The sequence below is a fragment of the Oryx dammah genome, unplaced genomic scaffold (genome assembly GCF_014754425.2).
Source record: "Oryx dammah isolate SB20612 unplaced genomic scaffold, SCBI_Odam_1.1 HiC_scaffold_27, whole genome shotgun sequence".
NCBI lineage: Eukaryota > Metazoa > Chordata > Mammalia > Artiodactyla > Bovidae > Oryx > Oryx dammah.
Genome location: NW_024070211.1, coordinates 268,351 through 282,023, shown reverse-complemented (window position 1 = coordinate 282,023; position 13,673 = coordinate 268,351). Strand labels below are relative to the sequence as shown.

At 51.1% G+C, this 13,673-nt stretch overlaps 1 protein-coding gene across 4 annotated transcripts in view; it reads left to right on the top strand.

The window, feature by feature from the left end:
- The window catches only part of FBXO42 (F-box protein 42), a 127,936-nt gene extending 114,432 nt beyond the window's left edge, over positions 1–13,504 (top strand). For all 4 annotated transcript variants that reach the window (XM_040229383.1, XM_040229382.1, XM_040229385.1 and 1 more), the window contains 6 exons: positions 4,126–4,279; positions 5,092–5,202; positions 6,882–6,978; positions 7,448–7,504; positions 8,163–8,279; positions 8,823–13,504. In XM_040229383.1, coding sequence (XP_040085317.1) covers positions 4,126–4,279; positions 5,092–5,202; positions 6,882–6,978; positions 7,448–7,504; positions 8,163–8,279; positions 8,823–9,938 — 1,652 coding nt within the window. In that variant the 3' untranslated portion in view covers positions 9,939–13,504. The remainder of the gene's footprint in view (positions 1–4,125; positions 4,280–5,091; positions 5,203–6,881; positions 6,979–7,447; positions 7,505–8,162; positions 8,280–8,822) is intronic.
- Positions 13,505–13,673: the final 169 nt, after the last annotated feature.

Genomic DNA, 13,673 nt, shown 5'->3' with positions numbered 1-13,673 from the left:
GAGTGGGTTGCCATTTCCTTCTCCAGTGCATGAAAGTGAAAAGTGAAAGGGAAGTCACTCAGTCGTATCTGACTCTTAGTGACCCCATGGACTGCAGCCCACCAGGCTCCTCCATCCATGGGGTTTTCCAGGCAAGAGTACTGGAGTGGGGTGCCAGTGCCTTCTCCAGGTCTTAGTATGGAGGGGTAAAATAACTGTTTAGTCACACATGAAATGCAGACAGCCCAATTAAACCAAGTGCTTGTTCTGTGTTGTATCAAACAGTTGAGCTTCTCGTCTAGTGCTGGGTTCTTCTACATGAGTGGAAGCCGCAGCTATGGGAAAGTGGCGTAGAAACCAAACCAGAATTTGGCGTTGTTTCACTGCTTTCCCATCCTCTTTGCAAAAGTAAATGAGAGGATCTTGTAAATCTACCACTGTCTCTCATATGTGAAGATTTCTTTTGATTTCATGGGAACCTTGGGAAACATCTGAGCCAGTTAGTGATTTTAGGGAATGTTAGTTCTGTGTGTAGGGTGCGTATCTGATTATCCGGTTTCCCACAAATGCCTTTTTGGCTTGTTTTGAAATGTGCTCCATCGATCGTATCTGCTGTGCGATTAGAGGCTTTTGGTATTTGGGGAAAGAAGTCTATGAGGATAACCATCGCCTCTGGGAGGACTAGGCTTAAGTACTGTTTTTGTCTAAGTTTGATGTGGGCATGTTTGGTCCTGTGGTGGTGCTCGAGGAAAACCTACTTGGAGTGACACCCTTTCTTCCTCCACTTTTGTGATACAATAATATTTGGACTGTCTAGATGCCCAGTGGCCTCATGGTTTAAAGACAGGCCAAGGAGCATCGTAAAGAGTGGAAGCCCTTCATTTATGAGTTTGGTGAGAGCCTTTCACCCACGGGAGGCCTTCTGTTGTCAGAGACCCTATCCTGTGCAAGTGTCCAGGGACACACTCCATCTCGTGTCCTAAGTGTGTTTTCATGAAAATATGGCAAACAGCGTGACACCATTCTAGCTCCTGTATGGAACGAATCGCTTGCTCAGAGGTACAGTTCTTGAAAGTTTAGGACCTAATATTTTACTGAGGGCTAGTCTACATAAAAGCTACTTTCCTTGTCTAATAATGTGTGGTCGTGTGTTGTGGGGGTTTTTTTGTTTGTTTAAGTTAAATTTGTAAACACTCCTCCTCTTTAAACTGCTTGCTTTTCTTGGGACTTTAAAGCAACAAATAAAGGTATGTAATTTGAAAGTAAGTTGTTGTTTTTCTAAGAATTCTGGTAAAGATAGTATTTGCTTCTCAGAAGTCAGTTAAAGCGTGTTTATTCTTTAAGATAAATTGCTAAAATTCATTAACCTCTGCAGTCTCTGATCTCACCATAAATGTGATTCGTTTCATTTGTGGACCTTGCCTTAAGATAATTGGGAAGGGAGTTGAAGACCGTTTGCTTTAAACAAATTCGAAACAGGAAATAAATAAATTTCGAACACGTAAAGTGTCCCGTTTGCAACAAACCATGTAAATGTTACATGCACGATTGGCTCGCAGAAAACTTGGTGCAGTGGCGTGTGGCCACTTGTTGCTGAACTGACTGTGTGGAGGTTGTGTCACTGAATTCTGTGCCCTCCCATCTCTCCTTCGTTTGTTCTTGTAGGGTAATCCACCCCCCTTTATAAACTGAGGTGGAAAAGCACAGGTTAACTTCTTAGTATGACCCTGTACAGATGCTGACATTAAAGCTTCCGTTTGTGACAGAAGGCAGACCATGGATGAGGGGATTCTCCTATTGCTTTGGGTAAGAAGTAGAGGGAAGTATTTTGGCTTTCTTAAAGGTCATATTTAAGAAGTCATTTCAGGGTTTGATTTCACTTATCATTATGTTTTGTAAACACTCTCTTTTCAATTCTGTGACTAGTTTGTCCTCAAAGAGGTCTGTATTCTTACACCACACTTGCAATGCCTTTGAAGCCAGCCTTGGTGAACGTTGGTCGGCCCCGCCTCGGAGCGTGTTGGTAATTGATTTCAAAGAGGAGTGCAGGAAATGCATAGCACATGCGAAGCAGCAAACCCCGACTAGTATGGTCACGGCAGCCATCGTTTCCAAATCGTGACTCCGTATGTGTGCTCCCTGGGACTCCGGGTGAGCTCCCGTTCATGTCGCTGGAGCGTCACTGATTTCTGGTGCACTCTCTCGGCCAGGAGCACTCGGGCTGTTCTGCGAGAGTGAAGCGTGTGCTGTGGTTCAGTTCCGTTCTCATGAGCTTTGTGCCGCGTGGAAAGCGGTCCTGTGGGACGTCTCTGGCCAGCTGGCCTGGTGTGAACTCCGTGTTGATTTGCTCGAGTGGTGACAACAGCAGGCGCTGCTTGGCCGTCTAACTGCCACAAGCACTCTCTCTGTGGCTGCCCCTGCTCTGTGTAGACACTTTTGCAACTGCGCATCCTTGTCTGTTTGCTGGTTTCATTGGCCCGGCTTTCTCGTGAGGTTGATCCCTAGAAATGGAATTTAGGATTCAAAGCATATGTACTTAAGTATCTTTAATACCAACTGCTTAAAATACCTTAAAAATTCTGTCTTTGTGTGTGTCCATGTTTTGCTCTTTGAGGGAACCTTGGTTTGCTGCCTGACTTTTTGACCTGGGCGTGAACCTGAGCCCTCGGCAGTGAAAGCGCATGGTCCTAACCACTAGACCACCAGGGACTTCCTTCAGTTAAGTTGTTACTCTTAAGTTGGATCCCAGGGAAGACAGTCCCCATCTCCAGCTTCTCAACCCGAGAACCGTGTAATGGAAAGCAGTAAAGCAGTCTGAGCAGGGCTTTTCCAACCTTGCTCCCGTGAGCCCGTGCTGCAGGGGCGGGCCGAGTTGACTCGCCTGCTGTCACCTTAATATGCTGCTGGGACTCTTTCTGCGTGAGATTCCCTTTGAAAAATAGATCCTTTAGCTTTAACAACAACAAAAGTACTTTTTAATATCCCAGTATTAGCTGATAGCTGGGTGGGACAGATTGCTTTGTCGTAAGGAAACTGCAGGTGGCAGAGAGTAAGGGGTTGGGGAAGTTAACAGTTGTTTCAAGGACAGAACGCTCAGAAAAGTGGTGCTTCCGTGGGACATGTATTATCCCTAAAGTTTTCCAGTATAAGCTGGATTTCTGTTGCTTTGAAATTCTGTCAGAATAGCTCAGAGGTGCAGCCTTGAGGCCTTAGGAGCCACGCTTGGCTGCAGTGTCCTTGGAACACTTTCACATCGAGCCTTGAAAATCTGCTTCCGTTGGTGCTAGTGAGGCCCATAGCTAGGGTCCCAGAGGTCACTTGTTACCACTTGACTTACAGGACAAAGAAGAACTGCATTCTGCCTTCTCTCTTACTGTGGTTGGCAGCAGCAGTTCTGTGTGAGTGTGCGTGCACTCCTGTGTGGGTGTGCGTGCACTCCTGTGTGGGTGTGCGTGCACTTCTGCATGGGTGTGCACTCCTGTGTGGGTGTGTGCACTCCTGCGTGAGTGTGCACTCCTGTGTGGGTGTGCATGCACTCCTGTGTGGGTGTGCGTGCACTCCTGCGTGGGTGTGCATGCACTCCTGCGTGGGTGTGTGCACTCCTGTGTGGGTGTGCACTCCTGCGTGGGTGTGCACTCCTGCGTGGGTGTGTGTGCACTCCTGTGTGGGTGTGCGTGCACTCCTGCGTGGGTGTGCGTGCACTCCTGCGTTGCTCCTGTGCCACTCTCCTCTGTGCTCTCTGTTAAACTGATTGAAGGCGTGGACAGGGGAGTCGGCACTCACTGAGTGCCAGCTGTGTGCCCAGCACTGCGCTCGGCGCTTTGCGTACACTGTTTATGACCCAGAGCGTCCTTACGAGATAGACACTCTCGTCCTGATTTCAGGTGAGCATACTAGGTGACTGAGTCTGAGAGCGGCTAGGCAGCTTTTCGTTCACTCGGGTTCCCCAACTTCGCTCGTGAAAGAAGTGTGCACTGGTGGGGGCTTTCTCTCAGACCTGCAGACCCAGCTCTGGGGCCCCTCTCCCCGCTGATTTGTAGTATTGGTTCCTGTTCTGTCCCGTTAGGAAACGGTGATCTGCAGACCGCCTGCCGGCGGCTTGTCGGGAGGCGCTGACGCTAACCATGCTGTTCTGGCTTCTCCCAGGGTCCTATCCTTCCCCCAAGGCTGGAGCGACCCTGGTTGTGTACAAGGACCTGCTGGTGCTGTTTGGCGGCTGGACACGGCCGAGCCCTTACCCCCTCCACCAACCAGAGAGGTTCTTTGATGAGATACACACTTACTCACCCTCTAAAAACTGGTAAGCCACAAAGACAAGATCCTTTTAATCTAGAATAGGAAGGTTTAGCATGACTGGATTCCTTATCTTTTTGTGTGTGTCCAGAAATCTCTTTGAGAATCTGTTGAAAGCTTTGGACTCTTCCCAGAAAAATAGAACTTTTTTTACTTATGCACAGATTTTGCCTACAGTTTCAGAGGGTTTACAGGACCCTCCCTAGAACTTGAAGTTAAGCATGCGTATTCCAAAGAGAAAAGGTAGAAGACACGTATTCCTCTTCCAAGAAAAATGAAAGAGCCAGTTGAAGAACAGAGAGCTCTTCAGCTCTGGCTGCCAGCGCCCGGGAGTGCTTGGATCCAGAGGACACCGCCTGCTCTCTCCCCAGGCTGACTCCCAGTTGTTGTACAGACTTGTCTTTTTAAAATGACAGCCACCTCTGTTTCCTTGTGACGGACTGCACAGCTACTCAGCACAGGGCTCTTGGCAGCTGCTGCTGATCCATAAACCAGGCCTGTAGAAAGAAACAGCAGGTGGGGCTCCTTCAGCGAGCTCGGCTGAAGCGGCTCAGGGACGGGGTGGAGTCCCTGCCCTTCTCCCCTCGTCTCTCCACTCCGTGTCTGAGCCTTACCCATTGGGGCGCTGAGTGAGTAGAACTTCAGCAGATCCGTAGAAAAGGCATAAGGACCTTGTGCCATCCTGCATTTATCGTCCAACAGTGGCTCTGCTGAAGGTGCCAGGAGTTAGATGGGTGCCTGCTCCCTGTCTTCCGTCTTAAACACAGAAGGCCAGGAGCAGAGGCGCTGACCTCCTGACTCCCCCCGTCTCTGCGTTAGGTGGAACTGCATTGTCACCACCCACGGCCCACCCCCCATGGCCGGGCACTCCTCTTGTGTGATAGACGACAAAATGATCGTCTTCGGCGGCTCCCTGGGATCGCGGCAGATGTGAGTACGTTTGGTTAGCTCGCTGTCACCCTGAAGATAAATAGTCCTGGAAAGGTCAGCTAGAGAAGAAAAGTAAACTAGTCAGGGTCAAGGTTCCTGAGCATGGTTCTGATTAGTCCAGTTAGTTATCGCACCCTGTGTTCTGGTTTTGGTTCTAGTCACAGACCAATAAATTGAGAAACTTGCTCCATAAAATCTGTTCTACGGGCATCTTATATTCAATTAAATGTTTTTGTGTGTATGTGCTTTCTGAGGTGAGATGCATCTCTATATAGACAACCTTTTAATCAAGCCCCTCAGCATAATTTATCTATATTTTAATAATTGCCTTGCTGGTATAAATGTTTGTATTTGAAAAAGTTATATGAGAGTATTGCCTGAAAGACTTGCTTAACCTTATAAAGTTGGATCATAATCACTGAATTTTAGCAAGGATTAATGGTTAAGCTGATAGGAAATATTAGATTTGTCAACCCCATATTGGCTGGCACCAAGATGTATTCTATGAATGTCATTACTTTGAATTAAGAATTAATGCTCAGCATTCCTAAATTATGTCTTAAGTGTTTGATATAAATTGTAAAAAGTATTTGTTTTCAGTGTGTCTTTAATTTTAAGGTAAAGCTCATTTTTCAAATGTCAAAAAAAAAATCAGGGCTATGTAGATGTTGTTGTTCTGTGTTGTTCGGTATGTGGCTTAGTTCAGTGGGATCAGGTTCTGACGGGCCTCCACCTTGCCTGTTTCTGCCTGTGCCCTCAGAAGGCCACCTTCCAAGAAGCAGAGAACTTCTCCTTGCTCTCCTTAGGGCCCAGCTCATGCCCCTTGGAGCTTTAGAGAAGGAGAGAGGTAGATTGGCATGAGTTGGGAGAATGGGTAGGAGCAGGAAGGCTGTGCCCGAGCTGACCCTCCGTGAGGCTGTCTCCTCCTCCCTGCGGCCTGCAGCTCTGCCCAGAGCAGTCTGCCTGAAGTACTTCGTCTGCTGTGGCGTCAGCAGCAGGAGTGGTCCTGCCATCAGCGGTAAAACCATTCCAGACCCGACCCTCTTCTCCCTCAGGGTCCTATGCATCTCCTTATTTTAGAACACCCGTGGAGCGGAGTGTGTGAGCTCTACCCTCCAGGTCAGAGCATGAGGGCTTAAGGTACTGGGGTTTTCACTCCTGTGTCCCCATGGTGAATAAATGCCCTTAGAGAGGGGGCTGTAAAACAGACTGCCGTGGAGGAGTCTGTCCTTGCCATTACTGGTCCCCTGAGGGCTGGAGATGCTGATTTGTCTTTGACACAAAAGCTGCAGCTTCCATTAACCAGGGTGGAATTACCTTTTGTAGCCAAAGTCGATAAATCTTTTATCTCCTAGACAGTAATAGAACTGCCTTTTGAATAATTTTGCTCTCTTCCTGTGGGTTTTGCCTTTGAAAGGCTGTATCACAGCTAGTAGCTATCTCCTGCTATCACCAATTAAGTAACTCTTACTTTAGTCGCTGTTCAGCTCCAGACAGGACTCAAATGCAGCCTTGTGGATTAGTGGAAAGAGCCAGGTGTGAAAGTCTCCCTTCCTGTGGTGCAGTGCTGAATGCGGGCGTGGCGTTGCGGGAGAACCCTGAAGAGCGTCCCCTCCTCCAGGCCGGCTCCCGTGGCCGCGGGCGCCCGGCTCCCTCACCCTCGTGTCCTTGTCTTACAGGAGCAGCGACGTCTGGGTCCTGGACCTCGAGCAGTGGGCGTGGTCCAAGCCCAGCATCTCCGGGCCCAGTCCTCATCCCCGAGGCGGCCAGTCTCAGGTGCTCAGGAGTTAAGATAACTATTCAGCAAGCCCTGTAGCGTCTGTCAGTTAGGACAGGAGAGGGAGGAGGGAGTCAGGTAAGGGCCCAGCACACGCAGGCCACGGAGAGTTTACGATTCTCTTTTGCTGGCGTTTATTCTTCACCTTCTAATGGGTTATAATTATTTTTGTTGGCTTTATATTGTGCCTCTCCCCAAAGCATTCTGTTTTTTTAGAGAACCCTGCGTTTTATGTGGTTGGCACTCTTGTGTTAATAGTATTCAATCAACAAAGAATTCATTCAGGTGGATCATCTGTAGTTTGTTTACAAGGATCAGAACTGACGTGGTTTGGGGGACTGGGGAGCCTATGGTGAACAGAATACTGTCATTTGGGAGCCAAGTAGACTATTTTCATTTACCACTGAGGTAGCGGAGGTCGGACGCCTGTGTCTTTGTAGGTTTATTTTAAATTTCTTCCTCTCCCAGATCGTCATAGATGATGCAACTATTTTAATCCTTGGAGGCTGTGGCGGCCCCAACGCTGTGAGTATGGCTGGTGTGGCGTTCCCATGCACACGCCACTGAGCTTTCAGAACCTGCTTCCCGTCTCACCTTGTAAAACTGCAAGGCCATTTCTGTAGCGTTTTCATTTAGAAAATACCTTTTCCACTTTGGATATATAGCCTCTGTATTTTCTGGCCCTTTTCTCCACTCTTTTGGGGAGAAGGGGGGGAAGCTTTTCATTACACACGTTTATCTCCTAAATATTCATGTCTGTGGTCTTCCTTCCCCCACTGAGCCTTTAGGGTTCAAGGTTTGCTGCCATCATTTTTTACAAAGAGGAGTGAGAGAGAAAAGAAAGTTGATTGTGGCCAGAATTCACATGCAATGTATTTAAGAATGCAGGTTCAGACACCGTGGATGTGTCTCACCTACCACCCTTTCTGTCAGTGCACACACACAGAAAACCACAGGCAAATCTAAAACCGCGTAAAGTTGATTCCTGGGGTCCCGAGTGCGGTTTCGTGTGCCCGGCCAGTGGCCACACAGGGATGGCTGCGTGGCCAGAGAGCTTGCCCTGCTTCCGGAAGCGCGCGCACACTCTGTGACCGACAGCGCAGCTTGGCGGTCGCGGCCCCGCGGGCGCGTGGTGGGTAACCTGCGCCACGCCTGAGCCCTGCCGTGGGCGCTTCTCTTGCAGCTGTTCAAGGATGCTTGGTTGCTGCACATGCACCCAGGCCCCTGGGCCTGGCAGCCGCTCAAGGTGGAGAGTGAAGACCACGGAGCCCCAGAACTGTGGTGCCATCCAGCTTGCCGGGTGAGTGGGGAGCCAGCGGGCCCGCGGAGGGAGAGGGGCCCACGGAGGGAGAGGGGCCCGCAGAGGGAGAGGCCCTGAACTCTCAAGCCAGATTAACTCGTCAGATGGCTAAGCAACGTTGTGTGGAAAGTGAAAACACCCTGATGTCCCCAGAGAGGAGGACACTGAGCGCAGCTCTCAGGCATTTCTCACACACGTGAGCCACTGGACAGAAAAGCTGTGTGGGGCCCACCCTCCTTTAAGCACCGCTGTCTATGAAACTTGCCCCAGGCCCCCACACATACACTCTGTTCTTCCCTTTACCCCTACTCTGTAGACATAATTCAAATGATAGCACATGTCTCCCTATACCAACTTTATATATATAATCCACTTTATATATATAAAGTATCCCATCTGTCCTGGAGGGCAGGCTGTATTCTTCTCATCTTGGTAGGGATCTCAGATACCTGCAGAATGCCTGGCCCGCCCCCGACGCCCCTGGTGAGATGTTGCAGAGTCAAATAAATGACCAGAGCTGAGCGCAGGTCTTCTGTCTTCCAGGTCGGGCAGTGTGTGGTGGTCTTCAGCCAGGCGCCTAGTGGGCGAGCACCGCTTAGCCCCAGCTTGAACTCCCGCCCATCACCTATCAGTGCCACCCCTCCAGCCCTGGTTCCCGAAACCCGAGAATACCGCTCGCAGTCTCCCGTAAGGAGTATGGATGAAGCGCCCTGTGTTAACGGCCGCTGGGGAACACTGAGGCCCAGAGCGCAAAGGCAGACCCCCTCGAGTTCCCGAGAAGGAAGCCTTTCCCCAGCCAGGGGCGATGGCTCGCCCGTCCTGAATGGTGGGAGTTTATCTCCCGGATCGGCAACTGTAAGCGGCTCCTCCTTGGACAGCCCCGTGCAGGCTGTGTCTCCGGGCACCCCGTCCACCACTGAAGGCTGTGATCTGAAAATGGGGCTCTCCCTGGCCCCTCGACGAGGGTCACTCCCCGACCAGAAAGATCTAAGGCTAGGGTCAGCAGATCTGAATTGGGACCTGAAAGCTGCTTCCAGTGGCAATCACGCGGATGGCGTGGGCAGCAGGACAGCGGCGGGCGGCTTGCGACTCCCGCCCGAGCAGACAAACGGTGTGCACACCCCGCCACACGTGGCCAGCGCCCTCGCGGGAGCCGTTTCCCCTGGTGCCCTGCGCCGCAGCCTGGAAGCCATCAAAGCGATGTCGTCCAAAGGTCCCCCCGCCTCCGCAGCACTGAGCCCTCCCCGGGGGTCTTCTCCAGGCTCCCCCGGGAGCCAGAACCTGGGCAGCGGAGAAGCAGTGCCCGTCCCCCGCCCCGGGCCCGCACAGGGAGACGGACACGCCCTGCCCCCCATCGCCCGCCGCCTGGGCCACCACCCTCCACAGTCCCTGAACGTGGGCAAGCCCTTGTACCAGAGCATGAACTGCAAGCCCATGCAGATGTACGTGCTGGACATCAAGGACACCAAGGAGAAGGGGCGCGTCAAGTGGAAAGTATTTAATAGCAGCTCTGTGGTCGGGCCTCCCGAGACCAGCCTGCACACAGTGGTGCAGGGCAGGGGTGAGCTCATCATATTCGGAGGACTCATGGACAAGAAACAGAATGTGAAGTACTACCCAAAAACAAACGCCTTGTACTTTGTGCGAGCAAAGAGATAATATGTTCTAAACCCTTTCCCCTTTCTGTGGCTTTTAATTTGGAATTTTCCAGCGTGCAAGCATTTGGACTGAGAACTGAGAAAACAAAGGACAAAATTATTCTCATAAACCAAACCCCAATTCCCAGCCTCACTCACTCCAGGCTGGGATCAAATCTCCATTAAGAAAAGAAAATTATATAAATCTATAGAGAAATATTATATAGCCAACTCTGTTCACAAAGAGGGAGAGAGCTCCATCCTGGTTCAGATAAAGTTGTTGCTGTGTTTTAGCAGAGGCTCTGCCTCCTTTTTCTACTTTACTGGTAACTAGACCGAGAATTTGGGGAACAGATGGCTACCAGAGCCTTCCCACAGAAACTGAAGAGCCACCTGTAAGTCTTACTTGGCCTTCCCAGAGTTAGATATAGAAAGGGCACATGTGAAATACACAAGCAGAGGCTTCCAATGCACAGGCTGTCGGTGCTGGCAGGTACAGTGACGTGTAGCAATCTGCTCTCCGCCCGCAGAGGGCCTGTGACCGCTGCTCTCTGCAGTGACGCCCTCTGCCCGGCCCTCTTCTGCCCGTTGGGAATGAGGACAGTTACCCAGCAGGGATGTGCTCCACGTGTGTGCCAGGGTCATCGTGAAACAACGTTCACGCGGAAGCACCAGTTTGCGTGCTCCCTGCATGTCTTAAGAAACACTCTGGGGTCTGATTCTGGAATTTTCTAATAATCATATTTCATCGCGGTTTCCAAAATCTGTATTTGTTCTCTCTTCCTTTCCCTTAAAACCTGGCGCTCAGAGGCCGCCTCTTCTGTTTTCGGCTGCTGTTCTCCCCTCCTCCCTCCCCCGCCCTCTCTTTCTTTGACATGTGAAATTTTTTTAAGCTCTAAAACCTTTCTCACTTTCTCTTACTCAGTTTGGGTGTCCAGAGAAATCTCTTAGAAATATTTCTGGAGCCCTTTTCTCGAGTCACCAGGGGACGAGCAGTGAGTTCTGAGATGCCGGGATCGTGAGAAATCCTGACGCGCTAGAAAGTACTGTGGGCTTCTCTTTATTTCCAAAGCACACTGGACACACCCGTCCATGTTTACAGCACTGGTCTTGGAAGAGCAGCTCCTTCTAGAACGGTTCTCGCCCTTGTTCGTGGCATGCACCCCTCTGCCTGGCTCTGGACTGGCGCTTGGGCTCCCCGAAGCATGGCTGACCTCGGGGGCAGCTCTTTCTTTGGTTCACCTGTCGCCCAAACAAGGCTTGGGTTTTCACTTTCCTGTCATTTCTGAGATAACATTTCCAACCAGAGCAGTGTTGGTGGGGTGGGGGGCGGGGGGTTGACACAGGAAATTGTAAGTTGCCAGTCTCTAAACCATGACGCGGACAAACATGCCTCGGCACCACTGAAGCGCGGATCCTTTTGGAGATTCCTCATCAGGAGAAGAGGGTGTTTTGCCTGCAGGCTTTGCATTCGTTTCTCAGCCCCGCTCTCCCCGATGTCTTGGCATTTCCCAAGCCGAAGCGTGCTGCAGCTGGCCCTGGGTCCTGGCGCCCAGCCAGTTCTCCGCAGCCTGTCTGATAAGTGTGCTTTCTGCTGCTACGTCATGTTCAATCCTTTTCCCTAGCCGTTAGCTTTTACAGTGTGGTCTTGGTGGGAAAGCGGCCTTGGTGCCAAGCCCGGGAAAGGGCCAGCTTACAGGGAGGGGCGTGTGCTCCCTCGGGCGAGGAAACTGCCCTGCGCCTGCTGGCCGTGGTGTCCAGCTGCTCACCACTCAGCACTCAGTTTCCCAGACTCTACCCTGGGCCTGTTGCCAGGCCTTCTTTGGCAAAGACCGTTAGATCGTGCGGGGGTCCTTATTCACAAGAGAAGGCTAGCCTAGAAGGTTAGCAATTTCGGCTTTGCTGCTGTTGCTGAACCTTGTTTATGACATTGCATCTGTGCATGGACAGTGCCTCCAAACTTCCTCAGTTCCTACAAATATAAAGTATTTGGAAGCCTGAAAGTTCTGAGTCCCAACTTGGTGGTCTTTCCCTTTGTCCCGTGGCCTTGCTAAGCCGCTGTTAACCTGTCGATTCCTTCCAGTGTCCCCAAGTAAGCAGGCAGCAGAGCTGATGATCCTCGTAGAAAGGAGCCTGGCTCCTTGGAACTCCGTGGCATCCCAGGATTACCCACACCGCTTGGAACCAGACTGTTTACAGCTCCTTTAAGAAAGCTCTGCCTCTGCCGCCCCACGGCATTGGTCCTGCTGGCTCTTGGGCACTGTGGGCGTGTGCCCGGGGAGAGCGAGGCGGTACATCCCAGGTGGCCGCCGCCTCGGGTGCAGGTGCGCTCCGGGTGTCCTGGCTGAGGGAGCCGTTTCCGCGCCGCTCTGCTTTTGACGTGATGCCAATTTTGTCTTAAGATTCACTGAGGAAACTGTGACGAAATATTTTTTTAAAGCCTCAGGAGCACCTAAAGTAAATATTTATCAGTATTTAAGTATTTAAGATACATTTTGTCTCTACTTGAAGCTTTAACCCCTTCCATTCCTGCAAGTGTGCCTTGACAGCCCTGCACCATCACGTTGACGTCACCGGCCACCACGTTGACTTCGTGAGAAGTTCAGTCTCTTCCTTTTCTTTTGAACAGAGCTTCCTGTTTCCTCATTTTGCAGGCTGCGCAGCAGAGAGGGCTCGGTATTTTTGCTCATATTTCTACCCTGCTATGCTTTGGTGGTGGGTTCCAAAAACCAGCCCCTCCCCACTGCACCCACCCCACTCTTTGGGGAGCACAACTTTGATGTCAGAACAAGCTTAACTTTCAGTTGCAAAGCAATCCTGGGTTTACTTTCCTCCCAGCCCTCTACAGATTGATTTGGTTTTAACAGTTGAGTTTAATATCAAGAGCTGAACCGTGAACCACCCTAGGGACCAAGCTGACCTCTTTAAGAGAAGCAGCGGAGGAAGGAAGGGAAGCAGCTCAAGCCTGGACTTCGGGGGACAGAAAGCCACCAACTGTGGAGAACACAGGGACGCCTCCCTCCTGCTTCACTTGGTCTTTCTGGGTTTCCTCCTGCTTCGCTTCTTTCCTTCCCCTTCAGAGTGGCATCCCTGGCTGGCTGGTGGCTTGTCTGTCCTTGTCCTTGTGGTGGTCCTGGCACGGTGATGTGCTCTGCTTTGCATTAGCAGCGCACAGGTCAGTGGGGGGATCTGAACACACCCAGGGGCAAGGCAGCCGGACTTCCAGGCCTGCACCCCAGGCGGCCTCCCCGTGAACTGCAGAAGGCGTGTTCCGCGCGGCCACCAGTAAGCGGTGGCGCCCTCCACCGTGTTCGTTGCCAGAGCAAAGCGCCCCTCTCCCCTCCCACAACCAGGGTTCCCGTCACCGCACAGCGTGCTGTGCCCTGACAAAGCTGGTGCTGTGAGTGACGTTTCCCACGCGACTCGGGTCCTGGGTGGCTCAGGCGGAGATGATCAGTGTAGGCACATTGCAGTGTGGGAGTGGATTTGATTTCATTGATATTTAAATCTCTCGTCGATTTTCTTTTTTGTTAATGTTTTCCCCCAACGACTTTTTAGCGATTTAACAAATAAAACAAAATGGACCGATTGTCTGTTTCATTAGTATAAAAGAAAGCAAGTCGTGATGAAAAACAGTTGCAGACTGGAGTTGGAAACAAAGTAGTGGGGAAGGTACTCTTCCTCCAGGAGGGTGGCCTGCCCCCGAGGATGTCGTGTAATGACCGAGCGCTCTGTCCGGCGTGCTGGAAGGACGCGG